Below are 24,608 nucleotides of genomic sequence, written 5' to 3'. Positions count from 1 at the left end.
CCCAAATGATTACGTAGGTCTGTTGCTGCTAAGCCAGAAAGGCACAAAGAGATGTATTTTATCTCTAAATATCTGGCCATAACAAAAATGCCCTCTACTCTATCTCTTAAAACCCATCCTTATTGCAGTATACCCTTATGCTCCAATGTGATGCTGGGGCACATGGAAGTCTCCAATTGCTGCCCAAGCTGTGGTCACAGTTTAGGGATTGAATGTGCAACTTTTTGGTCTGTATGGTTCAGTCCCACAACAGGTAGTGCCTCACACAGAGAGTCATTGATCAGCTCAATCAGTAATAACCCACACATAGCTCGAAAATAAGATCATCTACAGCACAAGTTAACCTACATTTTGCATTCGTGACCAGCTTATCTGTGGGAGTTAATGGACCTCCCTCAGTCTGAATCAAGTTTACAAGCTCATGACATTCTAGTTGGGTCAGTGCGCATTTGGAACATTTTCAAATACCACATTTTTTTCCAGACTTTTTTTTCAAAGTAGAAAAGGAACAAACTTACTTCAGTTCTGAAAGGATAACACTGGGATTCAGTGGTGACTGGAAGTTTGAGAGTGCTTCCTTGTACACAGGCTGTTTTAAACAGGTATGAATCACATCCTTCATTTTATTCTTTGCCATCTTCAGGGAACTAATTTTCACTAGGTTATTGATAGCTTTCATCTTACTCAGGGCTTCCATCTGCAATCAGAAAAACATTTGTTCCTCTCTATACAAGATTCAGCGAAACACCCAAAACATCTGTCCAGTATAGGAGCAACCAACTTTTTGATAATATATTCTTCTGAAATTCCTTTGTCTGGTATTTTAACAGTGGCATTAAGCAGTTTATTTTAAATATTTGTTAAAATAGCAAAAATAATTCATTACCACGTATTCCTAACACTTCTATGACTGATGTCACACACTGTGACTTCATTCAGTGGACATTTAATAGACTCAGGCTCCCAGCACACCACCTTTGCTGTTACATGCTGGAGTGAAACTCTGACCAGTAACCATGCAGATTCTGGATGTTCAATATTAAAAAAAGCACAGATCGTGTGCATGTGTGTCGAAAGGCATAGTTGGTGGTCTAATCCTACTTTTTTGGACTAAACTATTTATTCAGAATATCCATTCCTCACATCAGTCTGAACAGCTTCTGTGAAAATATTCAATTTAAGAAAAAAACTCCAACACAACTTTTTAAAAGATTCACCACAAGATTATAAAATTAGATGGTACCGTCATCAGAATACAATATCACGTGTTCAACTTTTCAACCGGATAATTTCTAGCTCTCTTTTTATGTAGAGGTCTCAAAATAAATGGAGTCAATTTGTTTTGGAGAGGACGAGGTCACATCAGCAGCTGGTGGGAGGAAGGGTAAGACAAGAGCAATAACAGAATAACCTGACTGCTGAAGCTCATTAAAATATAATTAGCTCAAGAGTACAGTTCAGCTCGTGTTGATTATCATGCTGTGATTCTCTTCTCTACCCACCCTCCCTTCCCTCCCCAATCAAAAGTTACTTTTTTGCATTAGTGGCAGATACCAGGTTCCAAAGATACCATAATGTGAGCCACATGTCTTGGCAGCCTTTATAAATAGTCTCATCCGACTTCATTGATCCAGATGGTACAATGTGGTTCATTCGACCACAAGTATATCTGAAAGTATGAGTCTTGACCACGTGCAACTAAAACATGGAAGAAAATATTTTAGTAGTCAAGTACATACATGAAAAATGCCCCCTTGAATTGTACTTTTTTTTTTTTAAAGTCCATAATCTTTGAGATGCCACATATCTATCCGAATGTATACATTTGCAAACAAACATAGCCTCTTACAAGATTTAAAGAGATGAGGTTAACATTGATTGTCATCAATTTCCTTCCCGCAGACATCAACAGTTTCAATATAAAATAAAAGTCAACAGTGAACTTAAAATTGAGATGCCTATTAATCTTTTTACAAAATATTATGGATGCCACTTTTATGGTTTACCAATTCTCTCCTCCTCTGCTCACCCACCTACACCCCAACCCCCATTGAAGACAGTGCTTATGTTGGGTTACAGTGAGTCTAGGCAGAATGTGAGAGCAGGAAATGTACCATTGAGTGTATCACAACTGAGTTGGATCCAGATCTCACTTGATGCCCTGCCACTGGAGAAGTGATCTGGAATGGGAAATCTCACTTAGCTTAGGGCTGCTGAAGTCAACTGTATGATTTCAAATGAAGCCCTGAATTTACCAAGCACTGAGTTGTTCACTCACTAATAGGGAACATGACCTTGGATTAAACTGCCGTGAGACAACATGACTAGTATCCGAGTATCAAACATGTCTATTGTGTGCTGCCATGGGTTGAAGTTATTTTCCTGAAATAAATTGAGCAGCGCCATCTTTAATCCTGGCAGCTGCCTGAACATCGCAGACAGTGATGTTTCAGTGGAACAAGCTGCATTTACGCAGGTGCTAGTACAGCACCACCTAGTAGTTGCATTGTCAGCAAGTGCAGCCATGATTTAAAGGCCACTGGTTTTGGAGTGGATGAGCCTCCTGCTAGACTCCGTGGGGAATTGATGAAGAGGTATTGGGAGGTGCTTGGGGTTCCTGTTCCTGATTGCCATCTAGTGACGCTGGCTGAAAGTGCTTATGCATGAATAAAATTATACAATAATACACACAATAAGAATGAGCATTTCTATAAAGTGTCAAGGACAGATTCAAATTATGAACTTTAGAAAAGATGGGGTAAGGAGAGAAAACTGGGGGAAGAGAATTTTTTTCCCCCGTGTACATAATTGATTTACAGTTGGTCTCAATTAAAAACTGCCTGCCTCACAATGACAGTTTTATAAACAACCCCGTTGACTAGTGCTCAAACAATGGATATTTGCCAAAGAGAAACAGTACACAATGCACTGTGTGTACTTTTTTTTAGATTATTTAGATTAGAGATACAGCACTGAAACAGGCCCTTCGGCCCACCGAGTCTGTGCCGAACATCAACCACCCATTTATACTAATCCTACACTAATCCCATATTCCTACCAAACATCCCCACCTGTCCCTATATTTCCCTACCACCTACCTATACTAGTGACAATTTATAATGGCCAATTTACCTATCAACCTGCAAGTCTTTTGGCTTGTGGGAGGAAACCGGAGCACCCGGAGGAAACCCACGCAGACACAAGGAGAACTTGCAAACTCCACACAGGCAGTACCCGGAATCGAACCCGGGTCCCTGGAGCTGTGAGGCTGCGGTGCTAACCACTGCGCCACTGTGCCGCCCATAGTTTAACGGGAAAAAAAGCGACTTTTCTTATTTTCATTTCTAACCTGTGTGAAAATGTTTGGCAGAGCCTGGACTCAGCAGGAGCTTCATAAATCTGCCCGATCCCTGAACCCAAATGCTTCTCCACTGATTGCTGTACTGGCAAAGACAGCACACTAACTAGTCCCAAAGCATTTTGCAGCACAATATAAAATTCTCAGTTGTGTTGACCTTGTATCACAGGTGGCAAGAGTGCACGTATTCATCCCAATAAGAGACCACTCAGAAGTAACTGCTCGAGTGTTGTGTCTACGACTGCTTCACAGTGAGTACAATATCTTACATGGCTCCCTGAATGAAGTTAAATTTCTGTGCATAATGGGAACAATCAAGAATTAGGAATCAGAAGGGGCAAGTCAGGTGGAACTTTATTCCAAAAAATAGTAGCATTGTGGAATAACACATTGAAATGTGTAGAAAAGACAATTAGTTATCTGGAGAAAGTGATTGAAGAATATGGTGAGATGGTGGATAGGTGAGATTGATCTACCAAGGAGTAGACACAGGTTGGGCGAGGGTTAAATTTAAAATGTTAGTTAATTTTGAGGCACACAGCCTCATTATAATATTTAAATGACTAAGCTGCCCCTTGCAAGTGGGTTGAATGCCGTCCCCTGCCACCACCTACAACCCCCCGCCGTCCCTAATCCTGCCTCCGATAAAGTGGAAGTGGGCAGGGTGGAGGCGGGTTTTGGATTTTTAAAATTTTTATATCCAATCTGCCCCAAACCCACCTGGTTTTTGGGGTTAAAATGCCCCCTTTTAGAACCTAAATCCTCATAAGCAGCCAGAATGCCTTCCAACATGTCTTTAACACAGGGAAAAGAAAGCAAAGTGAAAATGAATAAGGAATTGAACTGCTCAATATGCGAGACCGCTATAAAAATATTCACATTCACAAGCACAAGATCCTGATTACCTCAAAGAGTGGTCTGGCATGGCTTCACGCTTACAATGTCCTTAATAAGGAAACTCAACAGGCAGACAGTAGACACTTTTTACAGGGCAAGGCGAAGTCATTCCAGAAACAGACAGTGGACTATTTACGCAAGACAACGAAAGTCATCCCAAAATGGGACAGAGCACATACCAACTCTCTCAGCTGGTAAATAGAGCAGAGAACAATAAGTCGTAGAAGAGGGGAGAGAGTAAAAGTATGAGGCGTCACAATTCATTCAACTTTCAAGCAAAATGCAGAGTTTATGCAACACAAGTTCCACCCCTTCCCCTCCATAAGAACTCAAACTGTAAGTAGCCATTTCTTCTGCAATGTTATCCACCTCATTTGATTGCCATTTTAAAACATCAATACTTAATTCAATCAGGTAGGTCAATTACAGTTGATATCTATAGCATTTTCCATCACAACATGTCTGCATATGCAAGAGACTGCATTACATAAATACCTGTGGTTAGGCAACCCTCAAATATATTAATATGCAAACGTTTAAACTGGTGTGTAGGAGCTCTCATGACAGCCTAGTGGGTAAAAGCACTGCCCAATGCAATACTAAACCAGATAGAACAAATGATTCCAAGTTCAAATCCCAGTATATGCTCAGCAACTTAATCTCAGTTAGGGCAGCAACTGGCCTCAGTACTGTCAGGGATAAAGAATAGACTGGCTGATGCTAATCATCCTTAAGTGATCCCTCCGCAGAATGGGATTGGGTTCAGCTGTCTTGTACAGTTGAATAATGTGCTGATACTTCCTGCCTAGGTTTGCACTTATAGAATGGTCAATCTGTAGATAAATGAACTGTAACCAAACACATGGATATAACAAACATCAATGACAGTGGATTTTATGAAAAATATAACAGTGACATCATTAAGGACCCCACCTTCACTTCAAAACAGTTTTCTTTCCATTAAAAGTCAAAGAAGTTAATGACATTGTCTCCATGCACAAATTGCCTTTTAAAAATTATTTGCAGGGTGAAATCCCATTTTGTACTTACACTGACCTTTTTGCTAATATTTACAGCAGTTTCCTGCCCCCCCACCTCCACCTTTTATTTTTGCCTTCAGATTTAAATCAAACAGGGATTTTTTCCCCCCCTCTACTCCTAAATGTTCTCCCTTACATGTTCCTCCGTACAGCTCCTGGGCTAAACAGGATGGCATAAGGTTGCCCTGTTGTGCCATTGGTCTTGGCAGGGCAGCAGGAAGAATGGCAGAGTGAATCTTCCCTCTTCTCTATCCCTAAACCTGAAAGTGTGTTGGCAGCTTGGCTATCTCCACAGGGGTGAATCAATACACAGATTAAATACACTGGTGTTACACTACAGTTTTTCATAAAAAAGGACAACTTTAACTGTCAATCACATTTAAAAGGTGTCTGAACAGGCTGTGCAAAGAGGGGTCAAGAGTTCATTAGGGGACAGGATCCCTTCCAGTTGAGGATTTTAACTCCATGTATCACCATCCATAACGAAAGGGCAGAAATGCATTATTGTTAGATCAAATCATTCATATTTATGTTATAATTTAACTGCTATAGTTTTTATTAGGCTATTTGTAAAACTTCAAAATTCAAGGTTGGATTGCCACATTTTTCTAGGAACTGAGTGGGATCAGAAACATGTTGTACAAAGACCAGGGACTGAATTTTCAGGGACCCCAAAGTTGGGAACAGAGACAGGCGACACCAAAAATACTTGCGCCAGTCACATCCGGCAATACTCACTAAGGTGGGGAGAGGGTGGAACAGGAATCCTGCTCTCCTTTCAATTGAGTCCAAGTAACCTTGTTAAAAAGCTTAATTAGAGCTGGTCAAGGACTGAAGTTCTAACTTGTAAAGGGGCGAACAGCTTATCCACGCCTTCTGAAACTGACCAGCTGAAGGGAGGCGGGTAAAGAACGGGAAGCCAGTCATGGACTCTCCACGTCATCACCCCAGCCCCATAAGAGGGTCACTGGGGCAAAAGGGGACTGGAAAGTTGTTAAGGGGTGTCCTTGGCGCTGAACAGGTAGCAGGGAGAGTGGGCACTTAGCGCCCGGGCTTTGAATGGGGTCGGCAACCCCTAGCATTGTGGGAGCAGAGCAGCAGGAGGAAAGGCTGCCAAGGACAATTGGGTGGCCATCTGCCCAGAAGGAAGATTCCAGCTGGCAACAGGGGTGCAATTGTCACATTTTGAGCCCCGATTGCCAATGAGTGGCAGCACAATCTGCAGGAAGGGAAGAACCCTGAACATCAGGAGGTCATGAGAGAGGAAAGAACCACAGAAGACAGAGATGACTGAGAACCAGTGCCGCAGCAGACTGCGACTCTCCAGGCAAATAGTCAAAGACATCTGTGCCCTTGACACTGAAGACCTCGCACTTTGCAGTACTGGTCGTCACACCCGGCCTGTAGCTATCAAAATCACCGTGGCCTTGAACTTCTTTGCTTCTGGCTCCTTCCAAGGATCAGCTGCGGACCTTAGTAGCATCTCAAAAAACTGCTGCATACCACTGCATTTCAGTCTAAGCCCCAAAGTGCATGGATGGATCTTAGAGGACAAGGGATATCCCTTGAAGAGATGGCTTCGGACTTCTCTACAGGAGCCCCGGGGAGAGACACAGATGGAATACAATCAATGCCACCTCTTCAGCAGGATAACCATTGAGCAGGCCATCGGGCTTCTGAAGATGCGATTCTGATGCATGAAATCAGTCAGGTGGTGCCCTCCAATTCCTTCCTGCAAGGGTCTCAGTCATTGTGGTGGTCTGCTGTGCTCTGCATAAGATGGCCCTCCAGAGAGGTATGGACCTTGAGAATGGTGAGGCCCTGGAAGGAGACAGCACATCAGGGAGTAGAAGGAGAAGGAGGTAAGAGAAGATGAGTTGGAGGGAGATAATGCTGAACCAAGAGGTGCCTCTACTGCAAGACAAGGTGGCCTCCTCCTGTCACCCTCCAGGAAGAAGAAAAAAATACAGAAATAGAATACAAGAGTAATCTAGCCAGGTATATAAAAACAGATTGTAAGAGCTTTTACAAGTATATTAAAAGCAGAGTAGCTAAAGTAAAATTTGGTCCCTTAGAGGCAGAGACAGGAGAAATTATCATGGGGAATGAGGAAATGGCAGAGACCTTGCAGTGGTGAGTAGTGATATAGGTGCACTAGATAGTGATGTGGAATCAGTTTGGGTGGAAATAAGGAATAGCAAGGGGAAGAAGTCATGGGTGGGAATCGGCAATAGGCCCTTGAAGAGTTGCCTCACTGTAGGACAAAGTATAAATCCGGAAATAACGGAGGCTTACAAGAAGGGCGCTACAATTGTCATGGGCGATTTTAATCTGCATATTGACTGGACAAATCAGATTGGCAGAGGTAACATGGAAGACAAATTTGTAGAGTGCATCAGGGATTGTTAGTTAGAGCAATACGTTGCAGAACCTACCCGGGAACAGGCTATTTTAGATCTAATAATGTGTACTGAGGTAGGATTAATAAGAGATATCGCAGTTAAGGATCCTCTAGGGGGTAGCAATCACAACATGGTAGGATTTCAAATTCAGTTTGAGGGCGAGCAACTCTGGTCTCAAACCAGTGTCCTCAATTTAAACGTGGGCAATTACAGAGGTAAGAAGAAAGAGTTGTCAAAAGCGGGCTGGGAAAATAGACTAAGGGGAAGGTCAGTGGATGAGCAGTGGCAGATATTTAAGCAGATATTTCATAACGCTCAGCAAAAATTTATCCCAGTCAAAAAGAAGGACTCGATGAGAAGGATGAACCACCCGTGGGTTAACAAAGGCGATCAAGGGGAGTATCCAATCAAAAACTAGGGCATGCAAAAGCGGCGAAAACTAGTGGTAGGCCTGAGGATTGCGAATTCTTTTAGGAAGCAGCAGCAGATGACTAAAAAGCTAATAAAGAGGGAGAAAATTGATTATATTTCTTGCCAATTTACTTTCATAAAGACAAACAGCAACAGCTTCTACAGGTATATAAAAAGAGAGTAGCTAAAGTGAGCATGGGACCCTTGGAGGATGCGACTGGAGAATTGATAACGGCAAACAGAGAAATGGCAGATAATTTAAACCAATATTTTGCATTGGTCTTTACGATGGAGGACACTATAAACATCCCACAGATATCAGATAAGCAAGGAGCTAATGGGAGGAAAGCTCTTGTAATAGTCTCTATCACAAGGGACAAAGTATTTGACAAACGAATGGGACTAAAGGCAGACAAGTCGCCAAAACCTGATGGCCTACATCCAAGAGTTTTAAAGGAAGTGGCTGCAGAGATAGTGGAGGCATTGGTCAAAATATTCCAGAACTCACTGGATTCTGGGAGACTCCCAATGGATTGGAAAACCGCTAATGTGATGCCCCTGTTCAAGAAGGGAGGGAGACAAAAAGCAGGAAACTATAGGCCAGTCAGCCTAACATCAGTTGTTGAGAAAATGCTAGGGTCCATTATTAAGGAAGAAATAACAGGACATTTAAAAAAGCTTAACATAATCAAACAGAGTCAACATGGTTTTGTGAAAGGGAAATCATGTTTGATAAATCTGCTAGAGTCCTTTGAGGATATAACAAGCAGAGTTGATGAGAAGGCATTTGATAAGGTGCCACATAAAAGATTATTGCACAAGATAAGAGCTCACAGTATTGGGGGTAATGTATTAGCATGGATTGAGGATTGGTTAATACAAAGAAGACAGAGAGTCGGGATTAATGGGTCTTTTTCAGGTTGAAAAGACGTAACCAGTGAAGTGCCACAAGGATCGGTCCTAGGGCCTCAATGATTTACTATATTATTGACTTGGAGGAGGGGGCAGAGTGTAATATATCCAAATTTGCTGATGATACAAAAATAGGTGGGAGGGCATGTTGTGATGAGGACATAAGGAATCTGCAAAGGGATATAGATAGGTTGAGTGAGTGGGCAAAAACTTGGCAGATGGAGTTTAATGTAGGAAAGTGTGAGGTCATACACTTTGGTAGGAAGAATCAAAAGGCAGACTATTATTTAAATGGAGAGAGACTCCAAAAAGGTACAGCACAGCGGGATCTGAGTGTTCTTGTGCATGAAACACAAAAGGTTAGCATGCAGGTGCAGCAAGTAACTAAGGCGGCAAATGGAATTTTGGCCTTTATTGCTTAGGGGTTGGAGTTTAAAAATAGGGAAGTCTTGTTACAACTGTACAGGATGTTAGTGAAGCCACACCTGGAGTACTGTGTACAGTTTTGGTCCCCATATTTAAGAAATGATAAACTGGCATTGGAGGCAGATCAAAGGAGATTCACTAGGCTAGTTCCTGGGATGAAGGGATTGACTCATCAAGAACGGCTAAACAGGTTAGGTCTTTATTCATTAGAGTTAAAAGAATTAGGGGGGATCTTATTGAAACGTACAAGATTCTGAGGGGGCTTGAAAGGGTAGATGTGAAGAAGATGTTTCCACTAGTGGGGGAAGCTTGAACTAGGGGACATAGTTACAGAATAAGAGGACACTCATTTAAAACTGAGATGCGAATGAATTTCTTCTCTCAGAGGGTAGTGAATGTCTGGAATTCTCTACCCCAAAGAGTTGTGGAGGCTAGATCACTGGAAGTATTTAAAGAGGAAGTAAAGAGATTTTTGAAATATCGGGAAATTGAGGGCTATGAGGAGCTGGCACGAAAGAGGAGTTGAGGTCTGGGGCAGATCAGCCATGATCTTATTGAATGGCAGGGCACGCTTGAGGGGCCAAATGGCCTACTCCTGCTCCTATTTCTTATGTTATATTCTTGAACAACTATTTTGTGTCCTTCTTCACAGTAGAAGACACAAATTACATACTGAAATAGAGGGTAACCAAGAGGATAATAAGAATGAGGAACCTAAAGTAATTAATATCAGCAGAGAAAAAATATTCGAGAAACTTAAGGGACTAAAAGCCGACAAATCCCCAGGACTGATGGCCTACATTCGACAGCTCTAAATGAGATAGCTGCAGAGACAGTGGATACTGTTAGGAAAGTGCCTCCATTTTGTTTTATATTTTATTTTTTGAGGGCTTGTGTTAAAACTGAAAAGATTCCACAAAAAAAAAGAAAAAAAAACTTGCAGGTTGATCGGTAAATTGGCCATTATAGATTGACCCTAGTGTCGGTAGGTGGAATTGAGGGAAGGTGGGGATGTGGTAGGAATATGGGATTCATGTAGTATTAGTATAAGTGGGTGGTTGATGGTCGGCACAGACTCGGTGGGCCGAAGGGCCTGTTTCAGTGCTGTATCTCTAAAAAAATAAAAGATGTGGGGTTTTTTTTAAACCAGGTTTACTGAAACTACACGAGATGCTGTTTGAAAACAACCTGTGCAGTAAATCATGTGCATTAAGCTCAATAAACAGAAACCTTGGTGACCTGGGGAAGATGTTTACAGAGAAGTCACATGTCAAGGTTTATGGAAGTCAGGAGGTTGACTATCTATTTGGGGAAGATATTGTTTTCAGTTCAGTTGGGGTGTGAACTGTTTTGAAGACAGCTAGAGATCAACTTGCCAAGGAAAAACCATCCAGCTCACTTCTTGTGAATTTTGCAGATTTTGGAAAGGTGCAGAAGTAACAGGGTTGTTGGCATGGGTGACTTCAACTTCCCTACTATTGATTGGAACCTCCTTAGTGCAAATAGTTTGGATGGAGCAGTTTTTGTCAGATGTGTCCAGATAGTCTCCCCTCTAGGCGGCCTATGTTGCACTTGGTGCTTGGCAACGAACCAGGCCAGGTGGCAGATCTCTCGGTGGGAGAGCATTTCGGTGATAGTGATCACAACTCCCTGACCCTTACTATAGTCATGGAGAGGGACAGGAGCAGACGGGATGGGAAAATATTTAATTGGGGGAGGGGGAATTACAATGCTATTAGGCAGGAACTGGGGAGCATAAATTGGGAACAGATGTTCTCAGGGAAATGCACGACAGAAATGTGGAGGTTGTTTAGGGAGCACTTGCTGCGACTGCTGGATAGGTTTGTCCCGATGAGGCAGGGAAGGGATGGTAGGGTGAAGGAGCCTTGGATGACAAGAGATGTGGAACAGCTAGTCAAGAGGAAGAAGGAAGCTTACTTAAGGTTGAGGAAGCAAGGATCAGACAGGGCTCCAGAGAGTTACAAGGTAGCCAGGAAGGAACTGAAGAATGGACTTAGGAGAGCTAGAAGGGGACATGAAAAAGTCTTGGCGGGTAGGATTAAGGAAAATCCCAAGGCGTTCTACACTTATGTGAGGAACAAGAGGATGGCCAGAGTGAGGGTAGGGCCGATCAGGGATAGTGGAGGGAACTTGTGCCTGGACTCGGAGGAGGTAGGGGAGGTCCTAAATGAATACTTTGCTTCAGTATTCACTAGTGAGAGGAACCTGGTCGTTTGTGAGGACAGTGTGGAACAGGCTGATATGCTTGAACAGGTTGAGGTTAAGAGGGAGGATGTGCTGGAAATTTTGAATGATACGAGGACAGATAAGTCCCCGGGGCCAGACGGGATATACCCAAGGATATTACGGGAAGCGAGGGAAGAGATTGCCACGCCTTTGGCGATGATCTTTGCGTCTTCACTGTCCACTGGAGTAGTACCAGATGATTGGAGGGTGGCAAATGTTGTTCCCTTGTTCAAGAAAGGGAATAGGGATAACCCTGGGAATTATAGACCAGTCAGTCTTATGTCGGTAGTGGGCAAATTATTGGAGAGGATTCTGAGAGACAGGATTTATGATTACTTGGAAAAGCATGGTTTGATTAGAGACTGTCAGCATGGCTTTGTGAGGGGCAGGTCATGCCTCACAAGCCTTATTGAATTCTTTGAAGATGTGACAAAACACATTGATGAAGGAAGAGCAGTGGATGTGGTGTATATGGATTTTAGCAAGGTGTTTGATAAGGTTCCCCATGGTAGGCTCATTCAGAAAGTAAGGAGGCATGGGATACAGGGAAAGTTGGCTGTCTGGATACAAAATTGGCTGGCCCACAGAAGTCAGAGGGTGGTAGTAGATGGAAAGTATTCAGCATGGAGCTCAGTGACCAGTGGTGTTCCACAAAGATCTGTTCTGGGACCTCTGCTCTTTGTGATTTTTATAAATGACTTGGATAAGGAAGTGGAAGGCTGGGTTAGCAAGTTTGCCGATGACACAAAGGTTGCTGGAGTTGTGGATAGTGTGGAAGGCTGTTGTAGGTTGCAACGGGACATTGACAGGATGCAGAGCTGTGCTGAGAAGTGGCAGATGGAGTTCAACCTGGAAAAGTGTGAAGTGATTCATTTTGGAAGGTCGAATTTGAATGCGGAATACAGGCTTAAAGACAGGATTCTTGGTAGTGTGGAGGAACAGAGGGATCTTGGGGTCCATGTCCATAGATCGCTCAAAGTTGCCACCCAAGTTGATAGGGTTGTTAAGAAGGCGTATGGTGTGTTGGCTTTCATTAACAGGGGGACTGAGTTTAAGAGCCGCGAGGTTATGCTGCAGCTCTATAAGGCCCTGGTTCGACCACACTTGGAATATTGTGTTCAGTTCTGGTCGCCTCATTATAGGAAGGATGTGGAAGCTTTAGAGAGGGTGAAGGAGATTTACCAGGATGCTGCCTGGACTGGAGGGCATGTCCTACGAAGAAAGATTGAGGGAGCTAGGGCTTTTCTCATTGGAATGAAGAAGGATGAGAGGTGACTTGATAGAGGTGTACAAGATGACGAGGCATAGATAGAGTGGATAGTCAGAGACTTTTTCCCAGGGTGGAAAGGGCTATCACCAGGGGGCATAATTTTAGGGTGATTGGAGGAAGGTTTCGGGGAGATGTCAGAGGTAGGTTCTTTACACAGAGAGTGGTGGGTGCGTGGAATGCGCTGCCAGCGGTGGTAGTAGAAGCAGATACATTAGGGGCATTTAAGCGACTCTTGGATAGGTACATGGATGATAGTAGAATGAAGGGTAGGTAGTTACTTAGATCTTAGAGTAGGTTAAAGGTCCGGCACAACATCGTGGGCCGAAGGACCTGTACTGTGCTGTACTGTTCTATGTTCTATGTTCTTTTTCTACTTCTTTGAAGAAACCCTGCAACAATCCAGTGTGGGCAAGCTAAAGTCCCTGGTGCTGCATCTGTCCTGAGAAGCTGGGAAAACCTGCCAGATTAATTCTCAATGCTGCCTGAAAAGAACTGCTTTAGAACAGATCCCAGTGACCCATCACCGTATACCCGGACGCCAGACCAAAAGGGATGACTGACATCCTTCCATATCTTCTCTTTTTTCTTCAAGAATTAGCAAGTATTTGGCCAAAGTATTCTTTTTCTGTCTATTCCTTTATAACAGATCTCTGCAGAGAGAATTTCTGTATTTATTTTTTCAGTGTGTATGAGTGTGTGCGTGGGGAATTTAAAAAGGGAACTTTCATATTTCAATCTGTGTGTTAATACTTTGCTTCATTACTGGATAAGTCTTGTTTGATAATAAACTGATAATTTGTGTTCTCTATTAAAGAAACCTGCTTGGTATATTTTATTTGAGGATAAATAGTAGAATATATGATTGACCACATCGGTAACTGGGTTAACATTTAAATATATGCTGTGACCTGTGGAGAAGTGGAACTAGAAAAGACAGTGCAATCCTCCCACCTCGGCCATAACAATACATTGGCTATGATTTTCCAAAATTCCCTAGATTCTAGAATGGCCCCCCGCGGGTTGGAAGGTGGCAAATGTAACTCAGCTATTCAAGAAAGGAGGGAGAGTGAAAACAGGGAAATACAGGCCAGTTAGCCTGATATCAGTCGTCGGGAAAATGCTGGAATCTGTTCAGGAAATCTTAATGCACTTAGAAAATCATCGTATGATCAGTCAAAACCAACATAATTTTACAAAAGGAAAATTGTATTTGACAAATTTATTAGAGCTTTTTGAGGATGTAACTAGAACAGTAAAGGGGAACCAGTAGATGTAGTAGGCAATTGATAAGATGCCACACAGAAGGTTAATACACAAGATAAGGGTTCATGGAGCTGGGGGTAATATATCAGCATGGACAGAGGATTGGTTAACAGACTAGAAGCAGAGAATAGGGATAAAGGAGGCATTTTCATGTTGGCAGGCTGTGACTCGTTACGTGCTACAGGATCAGTGTTGGGGCCTCAGCTATTTACAATCTATATTAATGACTTAGATGAAGCGATTGGGAATAATGTATCTAAAGTTGCTGATGATACAAAGCTAGGTGGAAATGTAAGCTGCGACAAGGAAAAGAGAGGCTGCAAAGATATATAGACAGATGAAGTGAGTGGTCAACAAGGAGACAGATGGAGTATAATGTTGGAAAGTTTGAGATTATTCACTTGGGTAATAAGAATTGAAAAGCAGAATTTTTTTTAAAAGGTATGAAACTTGGACAAGGAACACAAAGTTAGCATGCAGGTACAGCAAGCAATTAGGAAGGCAAATAACATGTTGGCCTTTATTGCAAGGGGATAGGAGTACAAGAATAAGGAAGTCTTGCAACAATTGTATAGGGCTTTGGTGAGACCACACCTGGAGTACTGTATGCAGTTTTGGTCTCCATATTTAAGGAATGATATACTTGCATTGGAGGCAGTGCAGTGAAGATTCACCAGATTGGTCCCTGGGATGAAAGGGTGTCCTATGATGAGGGGCTGAATAAGTTGGGCCTATACTCAGAGTTCAGAAAAATGAGAGATGATCTCACTGAAACATACAAGATTCTGAAGGGGTTTGACAGGGTAGACACAGATGAGGCCAATCATTTAGGATTGAGATGAGGAGAAATTTCTTCATTCAAAGGGCTGTGAATGTTTGGAATTCTCTACCCAGAGGGTTGTGAATGCTCCATCGTTGAATCTATTTAAGGCTGAGATAGACAGATCTTTGGTCTCTCAGAGAACCGAGGGATATGAAGAGTGGGCTGGAAAGGGGAGTTGAGGCAGAAGGTCAGCCATGATTCTACTGAATGGCACAATAGGCTCAAGGGGTCCTATGGTCTATTCTGCTCCTATTTCTTATGTGCTTATGAGCTAGCTCATGTCCCTCACGGCCTCTATCTTTATATCCATGTCAGCATCAGTGAAGCGAGAGTCTGCCCTGTCCAGGTGCCTGGCCTCTGGCTCCCCTGTGACATCTCGCTTCCCTCTGGTAGAGTGGAAGGCTTTAGCACAAACCGCAGATCTCTTCCTCAGGACAACCAGCAGCCTCAGTGATGGCTGCTGTGGGAATCTAAATCAGTCCCACACTTCATCTGACCCGCTCCATTCCCACCCCCACTGGTTCTAACTGGACAGAAGACCTGTCTCGATATCAATTAAGGACGTCCCCATGTGAAAATCTGAACCTTAATCAGTTTCCCAGCAGAAGCAGGTTTTTGACCCAAAAACAAACATGGTTCCTATTTCCCACCTCCATGGTGAAATTCAGCCATAGGCCTCGGTCATCGCACACAAGACAACAAAGATTATATTTTAATGCATGTTTCCAGTAAGATGCAATACTTTGGAGAACAAAACCTCAGAAAAGCAGAGCACATACTCCCAGATGTCCATGTTTCTGATTTCAGCCATATCACATTTATATAGTACCTTTCAACATAAAAAATGTCCCAAAGTCCTTCAAAATAGAGTGAAACATGAACTGAGCCATGGATGCAGAATCTAGAGAGCTGACCCAAACCTTGGTCATAAAAAAGATGTATTTTGAACAGATTTTTAAATATGATAGAGAAATGAAAGTGTGGAGCCAGTATAGAGTAGGAAGGAAGCTTGAGAAGGTAGGACTGGGACAACTGTTCGTGGAGCCTCTTCCTTCTCCTGTTATTTGTTTGGTTGTCCACCACTATTCATGACTGGATGATGTAGAACTGCAGAGCTTTGATCTGATCTGTTGTTTCTTTGGGTCAAGGCAGCAAGAAGTGGATTTTATTAATGAGGTGAGTGTAGTGAGCGACATGGAGAGAAGATCGGGTGAAAGACATTGGTAAAGGTCAAGAGTAGCAAGATAGAGGAACAGAAACTAAATCTGCTGCAGTTTCTGTTCCCCCCAACCCAAAGCCACATTTATAACTGACAAGATTTATTGAATATAGTTATCCAATACCAAGATGTTAATTGCAATTCTCCTTAATATGGAATTGGATCAATTTACAATTTATATACGATTACATTCAGCTTTTGATTCGCTCCCACATTTGATCAATGGAAGTATATTTTCCCATTGTGTACGAGGATGTTATTGCACTGTTTGAAATTGCAACAAAGAAATGACAGATTAGCATAAAGACAGCCCCCAGTTTATCGCCATTTTGAGAATAGATTTTAAAGAAATCTCTTTTAGGAAATGGTTTGAGGAAAAAAACCTCGGATAAATTCCTTTAGATATTTACAGCTGTAGCAGACAGGATATTGTGGAAACTGTATGTTTGGTTCTGGAATGTTGACAGTAGAAATCTACCAGGTCAACCATCTGTGAAAACCAACACTGTTCCACATTTCCACCAACCCGTGACTTGGAGAAATACATCTGATAAGGAGAAAATGTACCTTGTCCTGCACAAACAGGAACTTTATGAAGTATTTGTGCTTTGAATTTCTTCCATGTTTACACAGTTGGGATTTTCTCAACTCTTGACAGCAGAGTTCCCAGTGTTTTTTTTCAAAAATGTAACTTTCTTTGACTCAACCTTAATTGGGAATAAATGTATTTCAAAAGGCTTAAGGTGAATAGTATCTTCCACATGTTCCTTGTATCCATATTCCAATGGATACGTAACCAGAAAATTTATGGTGGATAATCATACAGCTTTGAGTTAAGCAGACCCGTGTAATCATTTAAACCTTGAGCTTCCTCTGCACTTCAACTTTTAAAAAAAATTATGTAAAAGATTAATAATAAAAGAGCTGTAATGAGGCTTTTACAGATTTCTCAAAACTATCAAAAATATAACCTTTGCACCCACTGTATCATCCCATCACATTCACTACCTTCATAGATATTATGGAAAGCAGTAAAAAAAGTTGTATTCTTCAAACTTTGAAATATGAACTTAAACTGTTGAGGCACTGAAACGTAATGAGGCTGTTACAGATTACTCAAAACTATCAAAATATAACTTTTGCACCCACTGTAGTATCATCCCATCACGGCCACTGTAATTAGGAAAAATATGAGTCAACATTCCCCCTCCCCCAAAAAAGGATGCAATTTTCCACAATCCTGCTGTAGGAGCTTACTCTGCATTCTGGCTTTAACTGCAGGCACACAGGTTTCCCAAACTCTCTGAAATGCTCCAGGGTCAACAAGACAAGAGCACATTGGGGATTGACAGGCCTGTGAAACTGATAGGCTGGAAAACATTTAAATACTGGAATAGCATAGCCACGTCCTTACCTAGATGAAAGGCTTTTGCTCACAAGACTTACTTCACTACTTTAGAGGTGATTTCCAACATCTTGAGAGTTCATTTTTGCTATCTTGGACTAATCTTACCTTGAGCTGTACTTCCCAGCTGTCAGCCTTTACTACAGTATTGGAGCAACTTATGCAGCTCTACCTTGGACCTCTGATGAGGAACAGCAGGAGCAACACTAGGAGAAGCTGCCTTCTCCTCAGACACTTAACACTCCACAGTACAGAGGGGATGGACACAGAACTCCAGCTCGAAGGATGCGATACCCACAGCACAGGGTACACAGACAGAAGATCAGCTTTCTCGACATGGCTGAACAGTATCTCAGGAGGCTCAGGCTCACGCAGCAGGTCATTGCTGACATCTGCAACCTCCTGGAACAAGACCAATTGGACCAGGTGGGCATACATTGCCAGATGCCGTCAAGGTCACTACAGCCCTGAATTTGTTCACCTCTGGCTCCCTCCAGGGATCTGCTGATAGCATCTGCAGCATTTTACAATCTGCTGGCCAGAAGTGCATCTGCCAAGTGACTGATGCCATATTTGCAGGGATGCTAGATACGTCCACTTTGACTCTGATGAGGCCAGTCAGAATGAAAGAGGCTGCAGATTTGCTGCGATGGCTGGATTTCCACAGGGCCAGATATCCTGGAAGCTGCCATAATGCCTTCATGATGAGCCAGTGACATCTCCCACAGGTCTTTGCAATGCCAAGCAGATTTACAGGGTGGCTCCTTGGCGACAAGGGCTACCCTGTGAAGAAGTGGCTGTAACACACAAGAGAAGCCCTATCACTGATGCACAGGAAAGGCACAATCAGAGCCACATGAGCATTAGAGCAAGCCATTGGGTTGTTGAAGATATGACTCAGGTGCCTGGACAGATCTGGGGGTCCCTTACAGTATGTGCCAGCTTAAAATAAAATCTACCAGCAGTTAATTGTATGTTTGCCCTTTACACATGTAAATAAGAGGCCTAATGCCTGTCTCAGGTGCAGACTCTTGAAAAAAATCATATCTTTGCCCACACCAATTCCACACTTCCAACTCAAAATGTGTGCGCACTTCCAGCCCACCACACTGGAGGCTTAGGTGCCTGAAACATCGGTGGGGTGTCACTGAATTTCGAGGTATCAACTTTCCAAGAATGAATATGAGCTGCTTTTCAATTGCAGAAACAGGCTAATAATTACTTTTTAAAAGATCTATAGGCAAATGGCATTAAAGCGAGCTCATTGGCAACTAACCACCTATTTTTCAACTTTCTTTTTTTTTTAAGTGGAACTGAACACCGTGTGTTTAAAAGTAATTTTTTCCACCCCAAATCATTTTTATGCAAAAACGGTCTTAATAAACCCCAAAATATGAGATGGGCATGAATGATCTCGGGGGGGGGGGGTTGGGTGGGGGGTGGGGGATGGTGGAGGGGATTTTACGCTCACCCCGCCATGTCGGGTTTGGAGGCGGGGAGAGTATTTAATAGAGTGGGATGGTGGATGGGGTGGGGTCCCCGCCACCTTCCCGCCTCCACCCAAATTAAGTCCCGGGCGGGAAGGCCTGTGAACAGTCTTCCAGCCCCGCTGCCAACTGAGGCATTATTTGGCATTAACTGGGGATTTATTTGTGCTCCTATAAATAGGAAGACTCTGAAACTGTGGTTGTTGGGTTAGGAGGTACATATTTTGCAATGTGCATCTCTGCAAATAAAAAAAGTTTACAGGAGTGTATAAAGATTGGCTCCAATTCTATCCTTCACCACTTCTTTCTGGAATAGAACAAGGGTTTCCAGAATGTTAGAGATCTGCTGTACCAGGCACAACATTACACAGCAGAGAGGACTGGAGCTGCAGGAGGATGATGAGGACTGCTCTGCATCCTTGGAGGAAGAGGAAAAAAGAACAGGGAAGAAGAGCAAGAGGAGAAGGAGCTTGATGTGGCCAGTCTCCCTGCAGCTGCTCACCTAGCTGTCAGAGAAACCCCCGAGGGACTCATTCAGGCACAGTTAAGAACATAAGAAATAGGAGCAGGAGTAGGCCATTCAGCCCCTCAAGCCTGCCCCACCATTCAATAAGATCATGACTGACCTGTCCTAGGCCTCAGCTCCTCTTTCGGGCCTGCTCCGCCTAACCCTCGACTCCCTGAGATTTCAAAAATCTATCTACCTCCTCCTTAAGTACATTTAGTGACCTAGCCTCCACAATTCTCTGAGGTAGAGAATTCCAGAGATTCACCACCCTCCGAGAGAAGAAATTCCTTCGCATTTCAGTTTTAAATGTGTGCCCCCTTATTCTGTAACTATGTCCCCTAGCTTGAGATTCCCCCACTAGTGGAAACATATTCTCAACATCTACCCTGTCCAGCCCCCTTAAAATCTTATATGTTTCAATAAGATCACCTCACATTCTTCTAAACTCCAATGAATAAAGGCCTAACTTGTTTAGCCATTCTTGATAAGACAACCCCTTCATCCCAGGAATCAGCCCAGTGAACCTTTACTGAACTGCCTCCAATGCTAGTATATCCTTTCTGAAATACGGGGACCAAAATTGCACGCAGTACTCCAACACCCTGTACAAGACTTCACTATTTTTAAACTCTAACCCCCTAGCAATAAAAGCCAAAATTCCATTTGCCTTCCTAATTACTTGCTGCACCTGCATACTAACCTTTTGTGTTTCATGCACAAGAACACCCAGATCCCTCTGTACTGCAGTATTTTGTAGTCTTTCTCCATCTAAATAATAATCTACCTTTTTATTCTTCCTACCAATGTGGATGACCTTACACTTTCCCACATTGAACACCATCTGCCAAATTTTTGCCCACTCACTTAACCTATCTATATCCCTTTGCAGATTCTTTGTGTCCTCATCACAACATGCCTTCCCACCTGTTTTTGTATCATCAGCAAATTTGGATACACTACACTCTGTCCCTTCCTCTAAGTCATTAATATAGATAGTAAATAGTTGAGGCCCAAGGACCGATCCTTGTGGCACCCCACTAGTTACGGCTTTCCAATCTGAAAAAGACCCACTGATCCTAACTCTCTGCCTTCTGCGTGTTAGCCAATCTTCAATCCACGCCAACACATTACCCCCTATACCCTGAGCTCTTATTTTGTGCAGTAACCTTTTATGTGGCACCTCATCGAACGCCTTCTGAAAATCCAAATACACTACATCTACCGGTTCCCCTTTATCCACTCTCCTCAAAGACCTCTAACAAATTTGTCAAACATTGATTTCCCTTTCATAAAACCATGTTAATGCTGTTTGATTGCATTACGTTTTTCTTAATGTCCTGCTATTTCTTCCTTCATAATGGTCTCTAGCATTTTCCCAATGACAGATGTTAAGCTAACTGGTCTATATTTTCCTGCTTTCTGTTTCCCTCCTTTCTTGAAATGGGCGTTGCATTAGCGGTTTTCCAATCCGCTGGTACCCTACCGGAATCCAGTGAGTTTTGGTCTATTATGACCAATGCCTCCACTATCTCTGCAGCCATTTCTTTTAAAACGCTTGGATGCAGGCCATCAGATCCTGGCGACTTGTCTGCCTTTAGTCCCATCAGTTTGTCCAGTACCTTTTCCCTCATGATAGAGATTGTTACAAGTTCCTCCCTCCCATTTACACCTTGCTCGTCTATTATTGTTGGGATGTTTATAGTGTCCATGAAGACTGCTACAAAATATTGGTTTAATTATCTGCCATTTTCCTGTTACCTGTTATTAATTCTCCAGTATCATCCTCTAAGGTCTCACACTTACTTTAACTACTCTCTTCCTTTTTATATACCCGTAGAAGCTCTTACTGTTTGTTCAGATAACCCGAGTGTGTGAAGCCTAATGGCACACCAATACTCTGTGCAGCGGGTATCGCCTCCTTTGAGCTGGAGCTCTGTGCCCATCCCCTCTGTACCCCAACCAACATAAAATATTCCCACAGTCAATAATCCTTCCGATTCATTCACATCCTTTGCTCATCTTCCATTCCCGTTATACCATTGTCCTTAAGGCTAATGGCCATTTGACAAGCGAGAGGCAGTAATGGCGATGAATGTAAAATGGAAACTTGAAATAAAGTTTATGCTTCATTAACATTTTAAAAAATATTAGCACAGTGACATTGTTATAAACACCCAAGTGATCCCCCTTGTGGAATTAAAAAGTCTTCCTTGTCCTTTTCCTATTACTTCGAACATGATGCCACCCCTGTGGCTTCAGCAGAGTTAAAAGGAAGGCTGCACATTCTTCTGCTCTGACAGCTGAGACGCCCACTGTGGGTTTTAGGGCATATGAGGGTCCTGCCAAAGACTGCCCACCTGCAGGAATGCAAGGACGGACTTGTTCATTGGGACTGAAGGCAGCATGTGGGGCTCTGTCTGGTGGGCTTAGGGTGGTGACTAAGGGATGAGAAGTTGAAGTGCCTTGAGCTCTCACTTCCATGTCCCCTTTCTCCATCTTCCCTCTCATGGTCCACCTGCACTTCTCTCCTAACCAAGAGCTGGAGAACACTTTGTTGCACTCCAGAGAGGCACTGAATGGCCAAGGTGAAGTTTTCCTCCATCCTAGTTAAGTTGGCAATCAGAGCGTGCAGGCCATTGGTGAGGGCCAGAATGCACTCAGTTGCCTGCCCCATCTAATGCTCCAAGCAGGTGGCCACTCTTTCTATGGAGGTGAATATCAGCATAAAGGCTTAAGACATCATAACACTCAGACTACAGATGGACTCCTCCAATCTTTCTTGAATTGTGCACAATGCCTCTCGAAATGCTGACAGAACCTCACACATTTTCAGTGCAGTTCCAGAATTGTCCTCTTAGCGGATAACCCATGAGGCTCGGTATCTGTGTCCAGCTGAGCCGAGCTAGCCAAGTGCCCTGTGCCCTCCAACAGGGACTCTCCAACTCTGTCTTAGTCTCCAACACCTGCTTCTGCTTACTTGTGATGTGCACCTCACCACATGACAACCTAGCTAACTGCCTTGGAGTCCCCAACGAGGTGTGTGTGTCTGAGCTGGTGGAGGGTGCACATGACTTGTGTGATGGTGCTTAGAGTGAGCAACCTCCACTGAGGACCCCTAGGCCTCCTCCCACTCCAGCTCCTGTGTCACGCACGAAGACCTGACAAGGTGAAAGGGTTCAAATTCATCTTTGTGCAGATGGTCATATTTCAGTTACAGTGACTCCACAGCAGTGTCAGTGAGTGTAATGTACTATATGGGTGAGTGAGAGTGTTGGCTGTTCAGTTGGGGATGTGAGGAAGTGCCTCAAGAGAGAGGAAATGGTGGAGGTGCAAAGTATGTTATTCTGAGGAGTGCCGTGCAGGAGAAAGCTCCGAGTGTGGGGGCTGGCACTTGAAATTGGGATGACCACCCAGCTTTTCTTCCCTGATGATGTAATTGAACCTCTTTTAGCACAGTATCTAACTGCAAGGCATTCCATTCCTGCTGCTGGCATCCTCAATGACTTTGAGCCATGTCTGCTTTGTTTCAGAGGCTGACCTCTTCTCCCAGCCACTACAAACAATATTTCCCTTTGGCCATCACAGCCCACATCACACCTCCACCAATGCTTCAGAGAATGGGGGTGGTTGCAGGCAGCCTTCCAGTGTTGTGCCTCAATTATATTTGTTCTCTCTTTACTCATAGATATTCAATGCAACTATTCTGATCCCTACCAGGGTCCCTTTAAACTGGCAGGTGTAGGACAGTATCACGCCCACACTCGGATTGGTCAGGAAACCCAGAAGCAGTGGTTGAGTTAAAAATGCTGTGGTTGAGTTAAAAAGCCAAGGCAAAGGCCACTCCACAAATTTTCAAGTTCCTAACCTGCTGCCAGCCCAGCAGGTACAAATTCTGCCCAATGTTTTCAGTCAAGTTCAAACATTCGTTGAAGTGAATAAAATGGAGCTTATACAAACCAGAGTTCAGGTTACTGTTTGCTATTAATAATGTGCTTCCCTTCTTAGATTACAATATAATTTCATAACACAGCTCTACAAAGCAGTCGACATGGAGTCAAAAAAGGATATTCTTAATACAGCAAAAGATTCCCTCAATTAAAGGTTATAAAAATGTTTAAAAAATAGACTGGGCAGCGGAAAAGAGATCACTTTTCTGAACAAATGTAAATCCAGCCCACATGGCAGCCTAATTATACAAATAAGGAGAAGAATCTGATAATTCTGATGCTGAGCTGGCATCTGCAGGTTGTGAAGTAAGTGTGCAGTCAATATTTTTGAATTTGCATTTTTCTTTCACGGGGTCTCGTTTCAATGTATTTACTACTGAGTTTTCTCAAATTAAAGAAACTGCTGACTGTCCAGAAGCAATGCAATGCAACAACAACAAATAACTTGCATTTATATAGCACCTTTTAAGTAGAAAATAGTCTCAGGGCACTTATTAGAAATGTAATCAGACAAAAATGGACAATAAACGGAAAAAATGAGATATCCGGAGTGATAATCGAGAGGTTGGTCATAGATGGATTTTAAAGGGGGTTTCAAAAGAGGAGAGGGAGGTGGAAAGGAAGAACGTTTTAAGGAGAGAATTCCAGACCATAGGTGCTGACAACTGATGTCTGGGTCCCCAATGATGGGGTAAAGTGAGAGGGAGTAGCTGTGCAAGAGACCAGAGTCAGGGGAGAAATTGTAGGGCTGGAGGAGACCACAAAGTAGGGAGGGGAAAGGCCATGAGGAGATTTTTAAATGGAAGGGAGGATGGGATTTTTAAATGGAAGGCTTTAGGGAAACTGAAAGCAATGTAGGTCAGGGACGACAGCGAAGATGGATGAGGGGGATAGGATATGGGTAGCAGAAATAAACAGTAGTGGGCGATGAAGAATAATAGAGACAATTTCAGGATATGGTAGGTAGTTATTTGGCTTTTTGAGGCTTGTGAA

General features: G+C 43.0%; 1 protein-coding gene across 4 annotated transcripts in view; it reads right to left on the bottom strand.

Annotated features, from left to right (window-relative positions):
- The window catches only part of pik3cb (phosphatidylinositol-4,5-bisphosphate 3-kinase, catalytic subunit beta), a 219,792-nt gene that overhangs the window by 29,979 nt on the left and 165,205 nt on the right, over positions 1 to 24,608 (bottom strand). For all 4 annotated transcript variants that reach the window (XM_068042109.1, XM_068042108.1, XM_068042112.1 and 1 more), the window contains one exon: positions 519 to 697. In XM_068042109.1, the coding sequence (XP_067898210.1) occupies positions 519 to 697 (179 nt within the window). The remainder of the gene's footprint in view (positions 1 to 518; positions 698 to 24,608) is intronic.

Source organism: Heterodontus francisci, chromosome 11 (genome assembly GCF_036365525.1).
Source record: "Heterodontus francisci isolate sHetFra1 chromosome 11, sHetFra1.hap1, whole genome shotgun sequence".
In the NCBI taxonomy this organism is placed as follows: domain Eukaryota; kingdom Metazoa; phylum Chordata; class Chondrichthyes; order Heterodontiformes; family Heterodontidae; genus Heterodontus; species Heterodontus francisci.
This window is presented reverse-complemented; position numbering and strand designations above follow the sequence as displayed.